Below are 24,887 nucleotides of genomic sequence, written 5' to 3' on the forward strand. Positions count from 1 at the left end.
TTTATGGCCTTTATATAAAATGTTTTAGATGATTGTAAGAATCTGAAGGATCAGCCTGCAATAGTACAGACATTTCAAAATAAGAGTACCTTTGTATTTCGGGCTTGTTTATAATTTAAAGTCACACGCTAAGTTTTTTCTTTTGGGCATTATTGGTATTTTGGTTACACAATAAATTTGATTTCCATTTAATTCATAGTAAATTATTGTAGTCTCCCACAGGAAGAAAAGACCAAGAACATTATTTGACACATAATTATTAATTTTATAAATTTTACTAGTAAAATCTGTGTCCCATTCACTGAGAGAGACACTATATGACAGCAAGGAGAACATCGGAAAATGTGAACCATTTAAATGCTGTCATTTACAATGCATAATAATGCATAATATTAGTATGTAATTCAATGTAATATGTTATTTAATTAAAATTAATATCAATAAATTAAAATACTGTTAAAATATCACATTATTTGTTTGTCACATTTAGTCGACCATTTTTGTGCCATGGGTAATAGGAGGATTTTTCACCCGGCTACCACTGCAAGTATATTTCAAACCTGTGGGAAGCACTGTATGTGTATCTGCATTGTTATAGAGAGAAACCACACAGCTCGAGCTAAAACACAGATTTTCTTACTCCATGTTTAGAATTTCTCTAAATATGATAAGCAGTCCAATTCCCATGATCGATCACCGTTTAAATTAACGATCAATTAAACAATTAATCGTTAGCCATAATAATGTAATATGAGTCTACTGCAGTAGCAGTAAATTGATCATTTACTCAATTTAATAATCAAATATAAGGACTAATACAATTTGTCACCAATGCCGCCTCAGATGCGTGCTGGTCAGAATGTGTAATTCCTGTTGTGGACGTGCTCTTCTTGGAATAATGTGCTGAAACAAGCAAATAATCTCAAGAATTCACTATGATTTATTACAATAGTATTCTCATTATAATGTTGTGTAATATGACCGATCATATTTATTATTAGTTGTGCACTGCCGTTTGAGCTGTATGCGATGAAGCTGAAGATGATCACCGACGCGCTTTATAAAGCGTTCATTCTTAAACAAATGCATCCTATATGAGTTTAATCAGATATAGGCCTACACAAAATAAACAATATTACAAATTGCAGACTCTGCTGTGCGTGTTCATGTGTTTTGGAGGAGGTGTGGCTTTGAGGAGCGCTCTGAAGGAAGGGTGCGATCTTACAGGTGTTTCACACCACCAGCGTGAGCACACGTCAGCTTCACGTCAGCGTAACTACATCGTCACTGCAGCTGCAGAAACACGCATGTATTCACACTAGAAGCGTTTGTACAGCATCGCAGCAGCAGCTCCAAGCTACATATAAAGTGAGCATTTCTTTACAAAGACAACTATAAATTTGTTTTTATGAATTGGTATTCATAAACTTGATAGTCTTGAAAGTTGCTAACATGGGGAGGTGTATACAACATTCACATGTAAACTGTACACAAACAAAAAAGCCTTGTGTCATATTGCTGCACACGAATGTGGCATGCTTTGTTTACATGATCTGCTGCGTGCATGGCAAACTCTGCGAGAAAAAGACTGCAAACTCAGGTTCAATTCGGGTATTGCTAGAGCCTACACCGGTCTGTAAAATATCTAAAAGAATGTTTACATAATGATATTTTCTGGCTAGTTTACTTTAGTTTTTTACACCACTTTCACCCAAACTGAATAATCAAAAACAAGTTTAAATGGGTAAATCTTCTATAAATATTTTTGATTCTTAATTTTCTTTTCTAAAATATTCCAATTCTTGTTAAAAAAAAAAAAAAAAAAAAAACACTAGACATGCTTATTCTTTGCTTTTTGAGCACTTTTTGTGTGAAGTCATATTTATTTATTTCTTCCATCAGAACTGTGCTTTCACTTTAATTGAGGGTGCTTTCACATTAGCACTTTTGGTGCACACCCGGGTTCGATTGACGTCAGAGTTCGGTACGTTTGGATGATGTGAACACGGTCTTCTGAACTCGGGTGCGTGAACCGTACCCGAGTCCACTTAAAAAGGGTGGTCTGGGGTGCGGTTCAAGTGAACTCCGGTACGGTTCGCTTCTGATATGAATGCAAATGTACCAAATTGCGGAAGTGAACCGCTATTAATGCCGTGTTATTTGATAAAAAATGTGTGTTTGTGTGTGTGTTTCACTCACTTTCCCAACGAGAGTGACTGACGTGCTGCAAACAGAGAGCTGTAGTGTAGCCTTTCTTATTTCTGCTCACCTTCCGTACTACAGTCGCGGCAGATAGAGGCAAGTGTCGTTATGAACAAAACCAACGGTTCAAAAACAAAAATATGAAAGTGAGGAGAGCAACGTTATGCATTTTGCCGCCTTCTCCTGCGCCGTCGTTACTAAGCAACGGAGTAAACAGCTGCTGGTTTGATGACGCAAACGAACCGCGGGTCGGACCCAAATAATATAATGTGAACAGAGTCCAGTGGGGGCAGGGGGAGGGGGGAGCAATCGAACTCGGGTTCGGTCCAGGCAATCGAACCAAGTGTGAAAGCACCCTCAGCAGCGAAGCAAAAATAGACTCGGCGCCGAAACCCCAGCTTCACTGCTACTCATGCGCTGCTTCTGCTCCCAGTGTAAATGTACTCATTAACATGCACGCCGAGAAAAATATCTGGCGCTCACGCTTTCGATGTGAAATGACTGTTATGTTTTCAAAGCTAGCTTGCTATTGCTAGCCTCTCCAAAATGGTCTATCCTATCTTTATTCATGATTTGTTTGTGAAAAGATTCATTTGCTTTTTTAGAATTTATGCTCATCTTGGCATTTCCATCCAGCGTTCCCAAAATGTGGATGGAAACATAGCTAATGACGAGTGTTAATTTCGTTGATGAATAATTTGTGTCATAATTTTCGTCAACGACATTTTTTCACGGATGAAAACAAGACGATAACTAAATAAAAATGCGTTTTGAATGACTAAAACTATGACTAAAATCTACTCTAATTTTCGTCAACGAATAAAAACGAGACGAAAATGAAAGAGAGGGACGATTTGGGAAGATATCCAGTCAGGACTGCTGTCCTGTGTGGAAGATGCACATATTTGAAGTGTAACGTGCTGATCTAACCGCGGGAGCCATCCGATTGCTTATGCACTAATGTTGATGAATTATGACAATGTTTACTACACGATGTTTAAATGGTAGCATGTTTTAGATGGTTGTAAGAATGCATATTTATCACACTCATGAGCAGCCTGCTACAGTGCAGACTGCAGACATTTCAGAATAAGAGTGACAGTGTATTTCGGGATAGAAATCTTCAAGTAAAGAAATCTTCATTACTGGAAATAAACGTTAACTGAAATAAAAAATAAATGTTAAAAGCTAATCTAAAAGACAAACAAACAAAAAAAAAAATACTAAAACCTTTAACTAAAATTACAATGAAAGCAGAAAAACTAAAAATGAAATCTAATAAAAATTTTAAACGAACACTATAATAGTACCTCAATGATAAGTGTGTCAATCCCTTAAAAGTCCTGATTTTTTCTCTTTGTCTTTTTGCACTTGAATGGTCAAAAACAGTCCGTTTTGGCAAGCAAAGTACAGTTGGGTGAACATAAATAGTTTGGGGAATATCAGATCTATCAGTGTATTGGATCTGTGTATTGTTAACAAAATGCTTAATACATTACAATTTATCTAAATTAGATTTTAGATGATTAAATTTACTGTAGATTTAGTCAACTAAAACTAGACTAAAACAAACAATTTCAGATGACTAAAATATGACTAAAACTAAATGGCATTTTAGTCAAAAGACTATGACTAAAACTAAATCAAAATTTGGTGTCAAAATTAACACTGCTAATGACACTCAAAACTGTCCTGTTACTATAGCTAACATGCAACGGCATATATTGGTTCTGTGAAACATAGCAAAACCTATGTTACACAGATATGAAGCAAAAACAACTCAACCTTGGCGTCCGTTTTCAGGCAATAACGTGCCTGATAACGTGGCTCCTAAAGCCCTTGCCTGATCATAACCCTTCTTTTTTCAGTGATATTGCTCTGAACTTTTTTCTTTTGTAATGTCTTTCATCTATCTCTCTTTCCATGGTCTTTCTTCAAATCTCCCTCTTGCTCACTCTCTCATGGCATGTTAACAGAAAACACAGATCGACAATGAATTTGATCATTTGTTTAGCCTGCCAAGCTAACATTCGTTTAGCTTGTTTAGCCTGCCAAGCTATCCATGTCCTATACAGTTCAGATGCTTAATCATATCAAAACATTAAAGTTTGTCTGATAAAACATACAGTATATATATTATAATACCACATATAATATTCAAAACTGGATAACGCACAGTTGTCAAAAAGGAACAAATCCTCCTCCATCATCTCTGATCAGGAATTACAAACAGCTATGCCTTGAGGTTCAAAGGGGATTGGATTCTGCAGGGGGATTGAATCTTTCACTACACCAGGCCATGCTAAGGACACTGGGCTGCAAAGGAGTGGTGTACATTTTTAGCGCATTAAGCTAGGCAGATTAGCCATCTGGAATTTAGAGATGCAGATATAGAAACAGGAAATGACAGTAAGAGCAGATAGTGGAGAGAACCAAAGGGATAAGGGATGTGGCCAAATATGACCTGTTTATTTAAAGTCAAAACTAACAAAAACATTTTTTTTAATTTTTTTTTTGGTGGGGCATGGTTGAGTTGGCAATAAGTCCTAAATTTGTGTGATTACTAGTCAAATGGCATTATTTAAGGCTCAAAACAAGCTGGCTGCAGAGTTTTTAATATTTAAAAAAAAGTCCCAATTAAACTAAAGTAGCAGCAGATTGTAAGAAAGGGACAGGGTTTCAGTGGACAAAATAATTAGCGAAGTCCAGCATACATCAGAGAAAAGTCTGTTGTTTCACTGGAATATTGAGCTATGACATTGATTGAAAATTACGAGGTCAGAACAAATTTATTTTGGAAAATGAAACATTAAGATATTAATTCACAATAAGATAAATAACATGTATTTATAAAATATTTTCATTTCATGTCATCAAACAATAGAACAACTTCACTACTACTCATTCAGTCTTAAATTTCTCTTATCATTTGCGGGTCAAAAAGAACCTGAAGACCGCACAAGGGTTGTTTGCTCAAATTTAAAAAAAAAAATTCTCTTTGTCCAAATGGCATGAGACTTTGTACGGTGGTTAACACTTTTAAGATCTACAAATAAAATAAAAAATTGGAGTGATATCTTGTTTTTATGTTAGTGTAAAAAAAAAAAAAAGTTATGTTCGTGGTCTTCGGGGTCTCTGGAGACCCCGGGCAACAAAATGTAATTTTGTAACAATATAATATATTTTTTAAAACCAATGTAATTTTACTCTGTATATTAATGTTTTGTCACAACATTAGTGCAGTTTTTGGAGGATTTGTGATTTCTTTTAAATTTAAATAAATTTTTTTTTAAAAATTCGAATTTTTTTTATTATGCATGAACATTAAAGGCTTTTTTAATGTAAAATTCACTTTATAAAAGGCCCAGATTTCAGAGCTCCACTATTTGCTAAGTGCTATTTGAATGACTGAAAGATGTCTTTTCACAAGTTTTTTTTTCAGTTGGATTCATATCTAAATGTTATGAAATCACAATTATAACAATAAAAAATTCTTTGTCAAAGTTTAGCATTTTTTTGTGCATGGCAAAATTTTTCAAAGTTTTTCAATAATAATTTTATAATAAAACTAATAAAATAAATTTTTATTTTTGTGTGCGTGTGTGTGTGAGAGCATGTCCATTTTGTATTGGGGGTCTCTATGGGTTACATTATTGATGATATTATTGAAAAACTGATTTTTTTTTCAGTACAAAAAATGCTAAACTTTGACAAAGTAATTTTTCTTGTTATAATTGTGATTTCATAACATTTAGATATGAATCCAACTGAAAAAAAAAATTGTGAAAAGACGTCTTTCAGTCATTCAAATAGCACATAGCAAATAGTGGAGCTCTGCAGCCATCTACTGGTAAAAATTATAGTTTGTTTTACTTATATAACTGCATTTTCCAAAAGATGGGCAAAAATCTCACACTAAACCATGTCAAATTATCCATGTTATCCACATGAATGAAAGTTAGAAATCTGGGCCTTTTATTAAGTGAATTTTACATAATAAGCTGCTTTTTGCATAAAAAAAAAATATTTATTTATTTATATAAATTTAAAAGATATCACAAATCCTCCAAAAACTGCACAAATGTTGAGTAAAAACATTAATAAACAGAGTAAAATTACATTGGTTTTAAAAAAATATATATTATATTGTTACAAAATTGCATTTTGTTTCCGGGGTCTCCACAGACCTCGAAGACCATAGTCCCTTATGCGAAGACCGCATACGGGTTAATTTCATGAGGTAAACAAAAAACATTGTATAATAACAGTTCTGTAATAAGGACTAAGACTGGGAGTTGAGGTAATGTTTCTTGAGTATCTAAATTTATGTATAGCAGTGCTTTCATTTTTGTTGCAGAAGATGAAGTTATGCCTGAATAAATGGCAATAGAATCTCATTGGATTAACACTGAAGCTGGGTCACATTTAGAATTAGGAAACAAATTGGCAAGGGAACTGAAATACACATAAGCTGTCAAATCCAACCTAGACTTAAGTGAGACGTAAACAATGCAGAAACTGCTGAAAGAATATGATAAGACATCCAGTGAGATCAAACATGCTGGCTTTCAAAAAAATTTGAAGTGTGTGCACTGAATGCAGTCTTAAAGAATAACAATGTAGTTGATGAATTTAAGAAGAGTACTATAGTACTATAGAGATTTGCTGGTCTGCTATTAGTACAGCCTTCTATAAATTACTTTCTGATAATTGTGTGCATAGAGCTAGAACAGGAACAAGATATTGGAGTTAAATTAGCAATGAATACTGACTGACTGATTGAATAAAAGATAATAATAGGTGCACCACAGTTATTATGGCCAATAATTGTTAAATACATTTTAATGTACATTAGGAAATATGGCCTGATCAGACCTGTGCTGTTATGTTACACTAATTGTAAATAGTTGTTTGATGCCATTTATACTTAGTGCAAATACAGTTGTGCTCCAAATTATTGGCACTCTTGGTAAATATGATCAAAGACGACTAACAATAAATCTGCATTGTTTATCCTTTTGAACTTTAATTCATATCAATTAACAAAAATCTAACCTTTCATTGAAGGAAAATAATTTAAAATGTGGCTACAGTTATTGGCACCCATATAATTTTTTATGAGTAAAATATGTCTGAAGTATATTCCCATTCATATTTACATTTTTTTAGCACTAGGAGACTAGGAGCATGAAATTGTCCAGCCGTGGCTTCCTGTTCCACAGGAGTACAAATATGTGTAAACGCAAAGGCCAAATTCCCTTAATGATTTATCACAATGAAAAACAAACAAACAATATATTTCTGATGTGCAGCAAAAGATTGTTGAGCTTCACAAAATAGAAAGTGGCTGTAAACAAAGCATTGAAAAACCCCATTTCCACCATCAGGGCAATAATTAAGAAGTTCCAATGAACTAAAGATGTTATAAATCTGCCTGGAAGAGAACATGTGTCTATAGTGTCCTAATGCACGGCAAGGAGGAGAATTTGAGTGGCCAAAGTCTCTCCAAGGATCACAGCTGGAGTATTGCAGAAATTAGTTGAGTCTTGAGTCTCAGAAAGCCTAAAAAAAAAAAAAAATTATCAAATAACAGCACCTACATCACCACAAGTTGTTTGGGAGGGTTTCAAGAAAAATCCTCCTCGCTCATCCAAAAACAAACTCCAGCATATTCAGTTGTCAGACACACCTGGAACTTCAAAAGGGACCAGCTTCTATGGTCAGAAGAAACTTTTTGGCAGCAAACCCACCAGATGCACACAGGGATAAAAAGTAACTCATGCCCATTGTTAAATATGCTGCTGGATCTTTAATGTTGTGGGTCTATTTTTCTTGGACACCTTGTTCAGATACATGGCATCATGGATTCTATCAAATACCAACAGATAAAAAAAAATCAAAACCTGACTGCTCCTGCTAAAAATCCAATAATGGGCCGTGGTTTGACCTTCCATCAGGACAATGATCCAAAACAATCAAAATTGACACAAGAATGTGTCTCTGAGCACAAAATGAAGCTTCTGCCATGGCCATCCCAGTCCCCTGACCTGAACCCTAAAGAAAATGAGTGGGGTGAACTGAAGAGAAGAAGCACCAACATGGAGCTGGGAATCTGAAGGAATGGTCTCTGATCTCTTGTCAGGTGTTCTCCAAACTCATCAGGCGTCATAGAAAAAGACTCAGAGCTGTTATCTTAGCAAACGAAGGTTGCAAAAAGTATTGAATAAAAGGGCACCAATAATTGGGGCCAACGTGTTTTGGAGAAAAACATTTATTTCGTAAAGAAATTTTCCCTACATTTTCAATTCTTTTACTTCAATAAAAGGTTAGAATGTGATTTTTTTTAATAAAAGATCAAAAGGATTAACAATGCAGATTTATTTTTTAAGCTTCTTTGTTCATATTAACCAAGGGTGCCAATAGCACAACTGTAGATCTATTTGCACCTCAGTGTATCTAGTACATTAGAAAACGATATGCAATAATAACATATTCAGTGTAATCATATTGATTAAAATCATAAATGGATGCTGCATTATTGGGACATTACTTGTCCCTATTCCTACAAAGACCTCCCCTACACCTGCCCTTAACCCTACCAGTTAAACACTTTATTCCCACTTTTAAATACCCGTTAGACACTTTACTTTTTGAATATTTTATATATTTTTACTTAAAATCAATGCCACTTGGAGCTGATATCCGATTTAAAAAGAGAGATGAATGAGTTGGGTTGATTACGTCAAAACATAACGCCACCCGTCTTCTTGCCACTGATTCTGTTATCAGCAAGATTTCTTTTATCATTTTGTCTGTCAGAGGGCAGAGTTAGTGTAAATGGCCTCTGCTAACAAGGCGGTCTATTTGCACTTGGGGTAAATAGACACTCTGTTAAATTAAAATATACTAACATGTTAGCAGGATGATTTTCTATACAATTCTGACAATAATGTGCAGGTATTAAAACAAAGATTTTACTCAGTGGAGCCAAAGGACTGCAGTTCACAAGAAAAGGACAATGGGCTCGACATGTCTGGGGTTTGTCTTTAGCACTTAGAGACTGCAGTATGTAGATCATTGTTGTTCAGACAGAATATATGAATATATATTTTTCAAGGTTCAAAGTTAAATTTATACTGTCTGTTTATTTTATTCAATTCGGCCTTGAGACAAATAGGTCAGGGGTATTTTCTCGCCAAGAGCCATGATTAATTTGTTTAGTTAAAAGGACAGACTTCTGAAACAGTGCCTAAATTAATCAAAATATGAATAAAGTTACCCAGTTTTTAATAAAGCACCATTTGGGACTAATTACCATGAGAACTTGATTTCAACAAGTTGAAATATGAGTCTGGCTAACAACACAGATCAGGAAGAGAAAGACACCCTCATTTGTTGGGCTGCTATTTGATGTGCCCTTCACCTATTGGTTAAGATTACAACGAAGTTAACTGGAGAAGCAAAGGTAACTACTAAAAAAGTCCAAAGAATACTTGCTTTTAATGGCCTAAAAGCAAGTAACAAAGTTTCTTTGTTTGGACTGCGGGCATGATATCGACATATTGTAAATTTAAAGGGTTAGTTCACCCAAAAATGAAAATTCTGTCATTTATTGATTACCCTCATGCCATTCCACACCAGTAAGACCTTCGTTAATCTTCGGAACACAAATTAAGATATTTTAGTTGAAATCCGATGGCTCCGTGAGGCCTGCATAGGGAGCAATGACATTTCCTCTCTCAAGATCCATAAAGGTACTAAAAACATATTTAAATCAGTTCATGTGAATTCTGTGGTTCAATATTAATATTATAAAGTGCCAAGAATATTTTTGGTGCGCCAAAAAAATAAAATAAATAATGACTTATATATAGTGATGGGCGATTTCAAAACACTGCTTCAGGAAGCATCGGAGCATAATGAACCAGCGAGTCGAATCAGCGGTTCGGAGCGCCAAAGTCATGTGATTTCAGCAGTTTGACATGCAATCCAAATCATGATTCGATACGCTGATTCATAATGCTCCGAAGCTTCCTAAAGCATTGTTTTGAAATCAGCCATCACAAAAAAAAAAAAAAAAGTTGTTATTTTGTTTTTTTGGCACACCAAAAATATTCTTTTCGCTTTATAATACTAATATTGAACCACTGGACACACATGAACTGATTAAAATATGTTTTTAGTACATTAATGGATCTTGAGAGAGGAAATGTCATTGCTGGCTATGGAGGCCTCACTGAGCCATCGGATTTCAACAAAAATATCTTAATTTGTGTTCCGAAGATTAACGAAGGTCTTACGGGTGTGGAACGACATGAGGGTGAGTAATTAATGACAGAATTTTCAGTTTTGGAAGAACTAACCCTTTAAGACCATCATGCTCAGGAAAGACATATACAAAAATTAAAAAACAGTGAGCTCATCTAACATCCTCTGACCTTCATGTACTTCCTTTTCCTGGTGCTGACAGTAGAAAAAGTCATTTTCATGTGTCAAATCCTCTGCAGTGACAGGAAATGTTGCTCAATACAAGGCATTTTGGAGATGACATAATTCCAGCCCTAGACAAAAGCATCATTAAATGCAAATGGATAGAAGGCCAAGTGTTTAGGAAGTTAAACATACAATAGGTGGTGGATGATCAATGAACCTGATGAATTTGGACCAGCTAAACTTTAGGACAATGTTTTGAGATGAAGCCTGTATTATAAACATTATAACATCATACATGCAAATAGGGCTGGACGATTATGGCCTAAAATGAAAACCTCGATTAATTGAACATTTTACCTAGATTCCGATTAATGAACGATTATTTTTTTTTTTTTTTTGCCCTCATAGTTCACTGACAAGGTTTGTACTGTAAATATGATTGAAAGAGTGATCTGACATCATAGCTCACTATCAGCAGTTATTTTATCTATGGTTTGTAACATTTCTTGCAGGTTTCTGCTCGTTGTAAATCAGATAAAGATAAATTAGCACAGTACCAGAGTGATTCTCTATTAATTGTGAAGCTGTGGGTTGTAAATAGTTACTTCAAAAGTAGAAAAATATATGCTATACTATGTTTTCGAGTTTCTAAGCTACTTTAAGTGATAAATCACAGGACAGCGCTGACAACTAGTTTCTGTTCCTCTGTGCGCGCGATCTTCACGTTTTGCGCAGCTACAGTTTGTATGACTGTTCATGCCAAATTGCAGCTGCGCATGCAGGGTAGCTCGATATAATAATACACATCTGATCGTCTAAATTCGCTTGAATGTCCAAACCATAAAACAAATACAACTGACAAAGTTTAGTGAAGACGTCATCACTATGTGTTGAACCGTCGTTCCCCCACGTCGTACCTCCGTGTTTTGTTTTTATGCCACTGACTGGACGGGGCGGAGTCACGTGGCTACACACACGGTAATGTTTTTAAGCGGGAAGTATTAACAGGATTAAAAAACCGAAAGAACCGACATGGGAAAATTACGTCGGTTAGAGGTTCTGAATTTCGGTTATTATTTTTCGATTAATCGTCCAGCCCTACATGCAAATAAACATTTTGATCATTTTGAATTATGTTACTTTTATATTAGATCTGTGTCTCTGAAAACATTTCTATATATCACTACATGTACTGTATGTAACTGCTTCTGTAAAGCTTCAGGTCTCCAAGAAACTCACAATTAATGAGGTCATAATAAGGGGCTCCTGCCCCACATTCAACCTGCAGACACCGTTTCCATGGTAAGAATCTCAACATATGCCACAACAATTACTAAGCAAGCAATGCATTATCTCAAGGTGCTAATATTGGTCACACTGAAAATAATCAGGTGCCAACACATTTTCCTTCCCTCTGTAAATTGCTCTCAGAAGATATGTCATGTTAATGGCTCAGCAAATAAATTAATATTAATATAATATAAATAATTAATATAACAATGATATAAATAATATTAATATAATTTTTCATACAAATCTAAAAAAAACAGTGGAACCATTTTGAGTGTTGACAGATCAAAAGGAGGAGGACAAGATTTTTGTGCACTAAAATTCCAGTAATCAGAGCTGAGGTTTGAATCACTTGATGAGTCAGAGCAAACTATCGAAAGAAAAATATGTCTTATGTACTTTGAGAAAAAGCACAGGTTTGTTGCTTTGAGTGGGCAGCATTTCTCAGATGCTCAGAGAGGCCCAACAGGACAGCTTTTGAAGTCAAATACTGCAAACAGGTGAAATTATGTAACTGCTTTGAGCAAATAAACATGCTGTTTGAGTGGACTACAAACAAACATGATCTGCACATGTACCACATTTGTAGGGCACATTACAAACTTTCCAAACAGCAAAAGCAAATAAACCCTGCTTATTCACATATATCACTTTGGTTTTACATATATCATAATGGTTATGGTTATCAGGGTTGTGATGGTATGTCATAAATTTCCAGCAAGAGTTCAAAAATGTTTTTTTTATTTTTTATGAATTTTTATTATTGTTGTCTAAAAAATAAATCAAATTAATAAATTATTCTTAATAGCCATTATGAGGTTATGTAATTATGGTAAATTAAATACCTGATAATAAATTTTACTTAAAAAAAAGGTGTAATAAATTATTTTATAAATGCACTTCTTTGACGCATAAAAATGTGTAACTATTATAGTACTGACAAATTGATTACTCGCATTTAAAGGTGCTAAAGAGGATGTTTTGTTTTATACATTTTTGCAATATTACTTGAAACTGTCTTTACTAACTGATAAAAGACTATTTATTAGGTGCACTGAAAGGAATAATATTAATATACATCATCTGTGCACGAGGTAGGGCCTTATAAAAATCAGCCAACCGTTTACGCGATCATCACGTAAACGATTGGCCCTCTGGCTTGTCAATCACTGCCGTGACATTCCTTGTGAGAGACATGCGCGGCTGCGCGCTCCAGTAACTTTCCACACTCCACAGGCGCCGCATGCGATGTTTTTGTCAGGAGACAGGAGTAACAACTGCAGATTATGAGTTACCTGCGGTGAGTCTGACATAATGAATCCACTAACACGACACAGCGAATGCCGGTGGTAAACACTCGTGTTCCAATACATGTGCACGAGTTTTGGGAGGCGTTCCCTCGAAAGGAGGGGGGTTGTTCTTATACATGCGCTCATTTCAAAAACTCACTAACAGTCTTTGGTTTCTCAGTCGACGAAAAGATCCTCTATCACCTTTAACAAAAAAAGTTTGTAAATACAGGTGTGAGTTTGTGTGTGCAAGGTTTTTCCTGCATAGAGAATTATGAGGCGGCCGCCTCGGTCAAATTTCGTGCCGCCTTCGGCTGTCGACAAAACTCAGACAGGCAGTCACATGCTCAAATGCCCCTTTTCCACCGACACGGTTCTGTTGCGGGTTCCCGGCCTCTGTCCATTCTCGAGCCATTTAATAGTGATCCACGGATACTGTGGATATTAAACTTTTATTTTAAATAAATGTTAATTTATAAGCAGCCTACTTCAGTTTGATATGTAACCAGATCATCATGCTTAACACTGAGAATTTGAATAATTGTAATGTGATGATTAGGTGCAGATATATAAATCAGAGAATATCATCGGATGGTTGGTGGGTGGATGATTTATTTTTAACAGTGGATTCAGGTACAAGTCAATGCACAGACTTTTTCTTTGTTCAATTTGCACACTAAACATGGGTTGGAGCTCTTTATTTTTAACTCTTAAATTCATTAATCTGGTGCACTTTATCTTTAAAATGTACAAAATTTTCTTAGACGGACCAAGGATTTGACTACCTCTGCCTCATTTTGAACCAGGAAAAACCCTGGTGTGTGTGTGTGTGTGTGTGTGTGTGTGTGTGTGTGTGTGTGTGTGTGTGTGTGTGTGTGTGTGTGTGTGTGTGTGTATGTATATACACACATATTTACAAACTTTTATGTTAAATGTGATTAATCGATTTGACAGCAGTAACTAAAAAACTGACAGCAAGTAAAATCTGAATTTTGTTAAAAATACTATTTTTTTTCTAATTATTCAAAATAATTAAAAATATTTAGCATTTGGTCATTATCAGTTGATTTATATCATCTTTGTTTGAACTGGAAGAATAAATTCTTATTAAAACAGAAAATATCTTTCCTAAACAAATTATAAAAGCCTACTTTGAACCAGAGAGGTTGGTTCATAGTAGGGCTGCACGATATATCGCATGAGATTTTCACGCGCATTTCGTCAGTAAAGCCGGTTCCCTGATTACCGTTAAATCTCCATCACCTGCTTTCAAATGGAGCGGCATTTAATAGACAGAGCCGTAGATCACTGAAAAGCCACGCAATATCGCGTTCATTATCGAAGGCGATTCATCTGCGATATGAACGCGATATTGCGTGTCTTTTCAGTGATCTACGGCTATGTGTATTAAATGCCGCTGCATTTGAAAGCAGGTGATGGCGATTTAGCGGTAATCAGGGAACCGGCTTTATTGATGAAATGCGCGTGACAATCTCATGCGATATATCGTGCAGCCCTAGTTCATAGCTGAGTCAGGTCCTTCATACATGGGGAAATAATGATACTTTGCAATACTGAGAAAAATGGCTGCCAATGGAATGATACATTCTTGGGAACTGTAAGTATATTAGTGAATTGGCGAGGAAATGGAAGTAGCCTGCAATTAATTTAACAAACACTGTGTACATAAATAAATAGGAAACAGAAAGGTAAAGACTGAATGAGGCAGAGGTGAATGTCCGGAAGTTAATTTTGCAGTCCAGAGATGGGGCTCTTAAAAGTATCCATTCTATTTACATGTACTTTACATGGATTTACACATTTGTTGTTTTCAGATAACATCTTCATAACCGGAAAAAAATTACAAGTGTGCAACAAATAGACACTAGCCAATGGCAACTCTAACGCTTTATGTTCTGTTTTGTCATTTTCCCGCCGATACTGTACTTATGGTTTTATTGTAGATTTGTAGCTATATCATAAACATCAACACAAAATTAACTTTTGTGCATAGTTTAAAGAGTCTTTAAAATACTTGAAATACTGTCGGATAGCTAACAGTCAGGAATTGATAAAAGACAGGAGGAAGAGCCTTGAAAGTCTTGAATTCACAGACTGGTTTGAACTGAACAGGATTAATTAATTATCTCAGAATGCAAACTTTTTTAGGAGCCATTTCTAAGCGGTTATGATTACATGCAGCCTCTTCATAAAGAGTTCATGGGATGTGGATGTTGTATAAGCCATTGCATGGGTCTTTAAAAACAGTAATGGAGGGCTTATTGGCCACCTGTTACCTAATCATGCTTAAGATGGCAAGGCTGTACAGTCTGAGGAGGTTAATTATAGTTGATCCTTGGGAAATGACACTGCCCATTTGTTTATGCCATTTATTTATTTCAATTTCCAAAGTCATCCATTAGCTGGTAAGTTCAATTTCAGCAGCATTACCGGTAACCCTTATAAGTACCTCTAGATTGAGCTACACTGATGAACTGCAATGCAATATTTTGACATCGATAAATATATGTTGGTGGTTTCTAAAAAACCTACTGCTTGCCTCAATCTGTTTCTTTATTCTGTTTATTTAATCAATGTTTCTTATTAAAGAAACCCAGTGATCCACAATTGCTACAATATGGCGTATACAGCATAGTGAAGTGTTCATAAACAAGATGATCTGTGATTACTCAGTCTACTGAAGCCTGCGTTGATACAAAGCGCAACCTATTCAATGGTTTCGCGACAATGTACGATGTTTGACGAAATATTCCGAGTGTGTTCCGATCCACTCGATCACTTACTTTCAGTGATCTTCTGCAATCCCAGCACATCCTCCGGGGTGATCGTTTTGTTCGCGAGCAGTTCCTCTTCTGTGGTTACGGGGACTCCGACGTCTGTCGTGTTGCAGCCCTTCTTGACTTTCATGGCCTCGGTTAAATCAGGGTTCGAGTTCTCTTTCCTGCCGCGGATGCTGTGGCGGTTATTGCCGTTGCCGGTGTCTCCGCTGCTGCAACTACCGAGATTAACGCCGCCGGACTTCTTAGAGCTCGATGGGTCCTGGCTGTTGCCTGTGCTGGTACAAGAATAGCTCATTATCCGTTCCTCCTCCTCCACCCCCTGTTCCCCCGGTCTAGAAAAGACACAAAACAGTCACCCTCCCATACCCGAAGGGCTGAGCAGGTCGCCCGCTTAGAGGTATTTAAATCCTCCTGTTCTCCGCTCACCCTGAATCTCTCTCGCGCTCTAGCTGAGGGACGTACTACTGCACGTGAGGGGGGGGGGGGCGTTCAGTGGCGCGCGGCGATAACAGATAATATTAATTTGACTGATATAAAAGACTGTTTTGAGTGCATAAAATTGTATTCCTGTGGAATTTATGTTGGATAAAATCAGTCGTCGAGCCTGGACTGAATTGGTCATTTTAGCACACCGTGTGCGCCGGATAGCTGTTTTGTATCTCCCTGTTTGTTGTGTGGTACGGCCCAAGTTGACTCGGGAATTGTGTGAACGTGCATTAATTCAACTCAGATAAACAAATCAAAACGAATCAAATAAATAAAACCCCAGCAAATGTGAGAGGTTGTAAAGCGAATATTATTAATTGTATTATTTTTTAAAGAAAAGTAAAACTTTAACGCGATTAGTAAATATGAAATTTGTTATTTTTAGCCGACATTGACAAGTTTACAATTAACGTGAAGCGGTCAGCAGCGGTTAAAAAAATATTCAACACTAAACAAATGTTTCGGGGTTTTGCACTGATGTCACTGAAGAACCATTGTGGGACTGTGGGTTCTTTAAAGAACCTTTCAAGGAATTATTCTAAAAATAACCACTTTTTCCTCTTATAGGGCAAATAACATTTTTTAAAAATCAGAAGAATATTTTACCACTATAAAGAACCTTTTGTGCAATAGAATGGATGCTAAAGGTTCTATGGAACCACAGATAATAAAGAACTTTTGTTTTTAAAAGTGAACTTCGTTGAAGTTAATCATCACAGTCCACAAGAGGACGCCACAAGACAGTAGTACAAAAAAAAAATGGCCTAACCCTTCAAACTGTGACTCAAAATGGTAAAACTACTTTAAAAGCAACATTTCATTTATACCAGTGAGTGTATATACCAGACACTGACTTCTTATCAAACTTCATGAAGAAAAGCAATTTAGCAAATAACACAACTATAAGTAATGTATTGTAATTTCATGGTTTTTGGTTGGTTTAAAAAGGTTTCACTAATTTATATTATGTTCTCTATATTAAATGTGTGCCTGCCATCTTTGAATACCTTTTAAAGAACTCCCTATAAAGCAATATAGTTGTGATTGGTATAGTAGCCTATATTACATCTATTATTATTGTGCTATACAAAACTAAGACAGAAACAAACCTTTAAAACTTAAAAGACAGAAAGAAAAACAAAGGCATTAATACATTTCATCGGTAGCTTGTTTATGTTACAGTAATGTTGATACAGAGGTGAGTTAATTACTAAAATGTAGGCTACATTTCATTTCCCAGGCCTGCTGAGCTGGCTCATCTCTTTGTCATCGTGGTGTGGCTGCCCTCATCAGCAGAAATCCACACACACACACACACACACACACACACACACACACACACACACACACACACACACACACACACACACACAAACACGCACATACAGACATTTTTACACACAACCAGAACTACGTTTGTCACACACACTCTCTCACATAAGCTTAACAGATACACACATCATACACATTCGACACACACACCTCCACTCTGGACACTTTTGTGGGCTAAACAATGTGCTGACTGCAGTCTGTGTACAGCCATTGTTTTGCAAAGAGACCTGAGTTGAGGTTGCGAGTTTAGCATCACACTGTAAAAAAAATGACTTTTAAAGTTGTAAATAAAACAAGTATTTATTGGAGAAAATACAAGGAAATACAATATCAGTTTCTTTACTTCAAACTTAGTTTAATTTGAAGTTTCATTGTAATTATTTGTGAAAAGTACTTGAAATTTCTGAATGAAAATAGTTTCAAATTAAATCCTACATCACTTTTTTTCAGTCATTTCACAATGAATGCTGGAGCTTTTCAATTCATTTCAAATCTTGAAGTTTACATATTCATCTATCAATGTAAATGTAGTCCACTGGTTCATAAAAACCCATTTTATATCAGACATTTTTAGACATTTAAATATAAAAACTCTTAAATATAATGGTTCTTTATTGGCAGAAGCTTTAACATCCACAGAATCTTTTCATTGCACAAAAGGTTTTTAATAATGAAAAAAAAAAAAGGTTCTTCAGATTATTAAAATGTTCTTCACAACAAGAAAAAAAAAAGTCATTTTAAGAACTGACCGATGAATGGTTCTTTGGGGAACTTAAATGGTTCTTCTATGGCATCGTTCACTATTTGAAAAAGAAAAAAAAAGTACAAAAGCTGTCGGTGGTACTCTTTCAAAAATGTACACCTTTGTACCTAAAGAGCGCATATTAGTAGCTTAAAGGTACATATTGGTACCAAAAGTGTACATATTAGTACTTTTTAAAGTTAATTTTTAATTTTTAAGAGTATAATGGTGTATTTTGTCTATATTTAAAGTCAGGCAGTATCTGTTTCATCGCTTTGGAAAACACACTAATTCATTTTTAGCAATCGCATTGCCATGGTTTGCCATTTAAGGGACAGAAACTCATCCATGTTACTCATTGCTCAGACATTGCCTCCGTAATTTGTCCAAACCCCAAAAAACATATAAAATATATAAAGGGCATCACCAAATTCAAACCTTGCATGTTGTAAAAACCACATATGGAAAGTAAAAACTTTCCCAAATACTGTCTTTAATGCAAATTTGAAGGACCTGAATGGAAAATCTCAAATTATAGCATACAACCTTCACATAAATGTGACCTAAAATCAGATATTAGCACACATTGCTTCCTTAAACAGTGTAAAAAGTGAAGTGACCATCATCAGGTAGCATAACATGAGAGTTGGCCATACAGCTGCCACTCGTCTCCATTGGTGGAGATCACTTCATTGTGAAGAGTGTGCGGAGGAAAGAAAGGACTACAGCTCAGGACAGAAACAAAAGGCATCCAAAGCAAAGTGCTGACCGCAGCCGGGGTCTGTGAATCAGGGAGCCCCATTGAAACAGCGTCTGTATAAATAGCCCCACAGATGCCTGAGCAGGAGACCGCGTGGTGGATTCCCCTCAACGCACACAGCTCAGTCTATTGGGTAAGTCTGGTAAACCCTGTACCTCTGCCAACTTGAAACCAGATAGTAATTAAACAAGCTTGGAACACCATAGTGAGCATTAATTATGCAGAATGACTAATCAGTGATCCACTGATACAATCAGACAAGCTTATTATAATTATGATATGGGAGATATTGATGAGATGTTTCAACAAGGGATTTGAACAACATGTTTTCATTAGCAGACCTGGCGTCCATTAGACAGTAATAGAAGCCACTCGGTTTAAATGATCCAACATGTTCAGGCTATATAGGTACTTTACATGTCATCATCTATAACAAGCTCTTGTACTTTTTTTTTTCACAGTAGAACAAGTTGGACGTGTGTCCACCAAAGCGTTTTTTAGCAAGCTGAAGGAACGTGTTCTGACTGGCACTTCTTTTGGATGAACAGATGTACTTTTTGTTGTCATTTTTTATCGTGGTACAAGCAGAATGTGACGGTTGTTTGTCCCGCCCCTCTTCCACTGTGACCGGACGGCTGGGTGAAAAGGGACAGTAATGAGCGCTGGGTTTTACCCAAATTTGAACATTTTTTCTACTCTTGGCGTCCTGGAAAAAAATAAAAAATAAACATTTCAGCGTAAAATAGATGCTCAGCGCCTCGTCACGCTGCTGGCGTTTTTAAACACACGACGCTCCCATTGAAAACAACTGAAAAAAAGAGAAAAACTTTTGGTGGAACATTAGAAATGCACGAAAAGGTCATTTTGTGGGCAGCACTGTTGTGAACTCTTCTGACATGATGTCTGATTCCTTGCATGCAGGTCAGTCAGCGCTGATATATCTGAAACAATGGCTCTGACAAACCCTATGTCAATGCCCATGGGACCATGGAAGGTAGGCCTTCAGTTATTTATTATATTTTAAATTTCATTTTTATTTTAAATAAATCGATTTAAGTCAAATTAAATTTGGGTATCTAATTAGCGATGTTCAACATGTCTAAAAAAAGATACTATGTTTGTTTCTTTCTTTCCCAGATTACTGTTTATGACCAGGAGCATTTCCAGGGCAGGCGTTGTGAATTCACCGCTTGCTGCCAGAATATCATGGAGTATGGAATGGAGACTGTCCGCTCCCTGAAGGTGGAGTGTGGCGCGTGAGTAAAAGCGGACATCTTTGATTACCCAAGTAAATCACTCTTCCTCTCTCCAACCCCTCCTCCTAAATGCTTCTTCTTATGACTCTAGCTGGGTAGGTTTTGAGCACTCTACCTTCAATGGCCAGCAGTTCATCTTGGAGAAGGGAGATTACCCTTGCTGGGAGGCCTGGAGTGGAAGCAATGCCTATCGCATTGAGAGGCTGATGTCCTTCCGCCCCGTCTGTTCTGCTGTGAGTGAGACCATCTGCACCAGAGACACGAAATACACCCACCAGTAGACTTTCTGATCATCTATTTCTGAACACATTTACATTTGTTTGTCACAGTTCGATTAAAAAAAGCAGGGCAGACTTCAACATCTTTGATGATCCTGGAAAAACATTCCAATCAAACAATCAATCAGATTTGTGGGACAAGTTTACAGTTTGTCAAGTTTAGGCTTACAACCAGGGTTTGGTGCTTCTACAACAGTGTTATTCATCAATCATTTCCTTAGGTTTAAGGGTAGGGATATGGTTATGATTACATTTTTGGACAGGAATGTTGTTCCAGGATCAACAAAATATGTTGTCTAACTCCGCAAAATCAGGACATCCAAAAGCAGGCATTATGAGAGAGGTACTGATTATAAAAATCAGGGTTATGTGCCATTCAGAACTGAATTGAGAATAATTGAGTTAGCAAACAAGTTCCAGAAAACATAATTAAAATTTTTCAGTATGGATTTCCTATATACATGTTATCATACACACAAGAGATATAATCAGGAATATAAATCTAAAATATTTGTTAAAACCAGTAAATTATACATCTAATTTATATAAAATATATTAATAATCATTTTTTTGAAAAGCCAACTTGATTTATTTATTATTTAATAATTTAAACATGTTATCATGCACATAAGGGGTATAATCTAGTCAAAAATATTTTAATTATTTACATTTACACCATTTACATATGCATATCCTACAAAAAGTGGGACAGTCAAGAATATTAGAAATATAAATCTGAAGTATTTATTAAAAAACAAAAAATATGCATATGTCATTTATTACTATATTAAATATCAATGTTTGACAGGCCATCGTTTATTCATTTATTTTCATGGCCATTTTATGGACCATGGTGGAAGAACATTTCCCAGAATGCAATATCTTGTTCATTTTGTTAAGTCTTCAATTGTGTGACTGCATGAAATTTCTTTAAATCGCACTGCAGTAAATTCCATGTCCAATTGCAATTTCATTCATTTCAATTCAACATCCTGTGAGATGTGGCCAGTTTAATTCAAATTCAAAGGCGTGAACTGAAAGGGAACCTATTTTTCGTCAAATCTGAACTTTGCTCACCAGTGCGTTGTATGCGTTTCGTTCTTCATTCTGAAACAGATGCACAGCGATTCCCGTATGATGCTTTTCGAGTGCGAGAACATGAGTGGAAGGCAGTGGGAGGTGTGCGGTGACTACCCCTCCCTGCAGGCTATGGGATGGTGCAACAACGAGGTCGGCTCCTTCCAAGTCATGAGTGGCGCGTAAGTATGATTGCTCGAATGGATTTGGATTGTCTGATCAAATGTTGTCCAAAAACGGAGGCTAGCATTCTGGCTTTCTGTTCTTATGTTGCTTTTGATCTTTATCTGAAAAAAGAGTGAGAGTGCTTCAGTTCGGGCTGGCGTCACTGCATTCGTCAGTGTTTGAGGCCTCCATGGTAACATGCTGCCTCTGTGTTCCTATTTCTCTAGCTTTGTATGCTACCAGTATCCTGGTTACCGTGGTTACCAGTACATTATGGAGTGTGACTGCCACGGAGGCGAGTACAGGCACTACAGGGAGTATGGTTGCCATGCTCAGACCCCTCAGATCCAGTCTATCCGTAGGATCCAGCATTGAGAGGAGTCAGCCGTGTCCTTCCTCCCTTCCCTCCCCTCTTCCTCCTTCTGAGCCCTTCAATCCTCCACTTCCTCCATCCCTCCGTTCCCAGCCATGCAAGAGGGTTTGTTGACCAGGACGGCAGGCTGATATACTGGTGCTACACCAATGTAACAAGTCCACAGCACTTTTTGTACCCACTACACAAGGAAAGAAAGACAAACTATTGATGGCAGGAACGATGAGAAAAAACCCCACAGAAGAAAAAGTCCTGTATGATTCCAGCCGAACGGTCGTGGTGCGGTGAGAAGCCGGGAGCGTCGCTCTACTTTCGTCATGACTTGATCATCATGATCGTAGCCATTGCAGTTTTCATGGTCAACATCTGTACGATATTTGATGAATAAAGAACATGAGCATAAAATCTATGGAAACAAAAAAAACAGAATACTTGATATCAGCTGACTGTGGTGTGTGGATCTTTCCTGACCTTAAGTGAACATTAGGACAAACATTCAACTCTCACATCAGTCAATTTCAGATGAGCATAAAGCGAGAAGGTGTAATGAATTGTCTAAAATTAAAATTTGAAATCAAAAGATTTAATGTGTCAGAATTTACATTAAAACATGACAAGGACAGCCTTTTGTTCTATCTATATCAACATAGAAAGACCTCTAATTCAATTATGTGCAGAAGTATTTTTGTTTAAAAATTGTAATCCACTAAACTACCTTTCAGATGCTGCTTTATCCACAAAACAAAATGACTGAGTGAAGTGGACAGGTGATAATGTGGAACATTATAAATGTAAGAAACACAACAAAAATAGGAATGGTAAAGAGTATTTTCTGCCTCTTCAAGCATCCATCAATATCAACTCTAAGTGATAATGAAGAAAAATGTCTAAATTACAGTTGCATTAGGGTCAATCTGGGGACCCTCAGTGACCACAAGAGGGAACTAGAGGGTCCAAAGAAAAAATTCCAACAATACATAAATGAATGTCTGATCTGAAATTATAAGATAAGTGACAGACTGACACATTTTAACAGTAAGAAATCAAAACAAATCTTAACCTACACTCTAAAAAATGCTGGGTTGTTTCAACTCATGTTTGGGTCAAATATTGACAAACCCAAACATTGGGTTTAAAATCTAATTTAAAAATTTTAACCAAAAGTTGGGTTTGTCCATATCTGACCCAAACGTGCGTTGAAACAACCCAGCATGTATGCTGTGTAGCCTATATGTGTAGTATGATTGACCTATATACACAAAAGGGGTATAATCATAAATCTAAAATATTTGTTAAAAACCAATAAATTATAAATTAATTTCTATTAAAAAAAAATATAAATATACTAATAATCAATAATTTACAATAATAAACAATAAATAATAATAATTAAGTTTGAAATGCCAACTTTATTTTCAAATTATCAATTTTATTTAAAGGTGCCCTAGATTCAAAAATTGAATTTATCTTGGCATAGTTGAATAACAAGAGTTCAGTACATGGAAATTACATACAGTGAGTCTCAAACTCCATTGTTTCCTCCTTCTTATATAAATCTCATTTGTTTAAACGACCTCCGAAGAACAGGCGAATCTCAACATAACACCGACTGTTACGTAACAGTCGGGGTGTACACCCCCAATATTTGCATAATGCCAGCCCATGATGTTCCTAACATTATAAAAGGCATTAGACAAGGGCAGCCAGTTAACGTCTGGATCTGTGCACAGCTGAATCATCAGACTAGGTAAGCAAGCAAGAACAGCGAAAAATGGCAGATGGAGCAATAATAACTGACATAATCCATGATATCATGATATTTTTACTGATATTTGTAAATTGTCTTTCTAACTCAGAATAAAACTTTTAACATCCAAATAAATACTCACATTCGACACATGCATGCCGCATGCATGACGAACATCTTGTAAAGATCCATTTGAGGGTTATATTAGCTGTGTGAACTTTGAAAAAGCGCTGTAATATAGTCGAGAGCTCGTGTGGCAGGAAGCACGCGTCTTAAAGGGGCGGCGCCGGGTGTAAATCAGTGCATTGTTAATGGTGCCCCAAAATAGGCAGTTAAAAAAATTAATTTAAAAAAATCTATGGGGTATTTTGAGCTGAAACTTCACAGACACATTCAGGAGACACCTTAGACTTATATTACATCTTGTGAAAGAACGTTCTTGGGCACCTTTAATTATTTTCATATACATGTCATACACACATCAGAAATATTAAAAATATAAGTAAAATATTTGTTAAAAGCAATAAATCATAAAATAAAATCTTACCACTATTATTATTTAAATTATGTAAGCAATAATGTACGAGAGGCTGTGCTGTATCGTGAATAAGTCACGGCTGAAGGGCGTTGTTAGGCACGATGTGCAGCGGAGTGCT

At 36.2% G+C, this 24,887-nt stretch overlaps 2 protein-coding genes across 2 annotated transcripts in view; one reads left to right on the forward strand and one right to left on the reverse strand.

The window, feature by feature from the left end:
• Positions 1-16,400, reverse strand: part of unc119a2 (unc-119 lipid binding chaperone a2) — a 39,907-nt gene extending 23,507 nt beyond the window's left edge. The window contains exon 1 of the mRNA XM_067375989.1: positions 16,019-16,400. Coding sequence (XP_067232090.1) covers positions 16,019-16,310 — 292 coding nt within the window. The 5' untranslated portion in view covers positions 16,311-16,400. The remainder of the gene's footprint in view (positions 1-16,018) is intronic.
• Positions 16,401-19,360: 2,960 nt separating this feature from the next.
• On the forward strand, positions 19,361-22,876 carry cryba1b (crystallin, beta A1b). Its single transcript, XM_067375245.1, has 6 exons — positions 19,361-19,468; positions 20,257-20,329; positions 20,473-20,591; positions 20,683-20,824; positions 21,986-22,128; positions 22,339-22,876. The coding sequence occupies exons 2-6, from the start codon at positions 20,285-20,287 to the stop codon at positions 22,484-22,486; spliced, it is 597 nt and encodes a 198-aa protein (XP_067231346.1). The 5' UTR covers positions 19,361-19,468; positions 20,257-20,284; the 3' UTR covers positions 22,487-22,876.
• The last annotated feature ends 2,011 nt before the right edge of the window (positions 22,877-24,887 follow it).

This window comes from Chanodichthys erythropterus, chromosome 22 (assembly GCF_024489055.1).
Source record: "Chanodichthys erythropterus isolate Z2021 chromosome 22, ASM2448905v1, whole genome shotgun sequence".
Lineage (NCBI taxonomy): Eukaryota > Metazoa > Chordata > Actinopteri > Cypriniformes > Xenocyprididae > Chanodichthys > Chanodichthys erythropterus.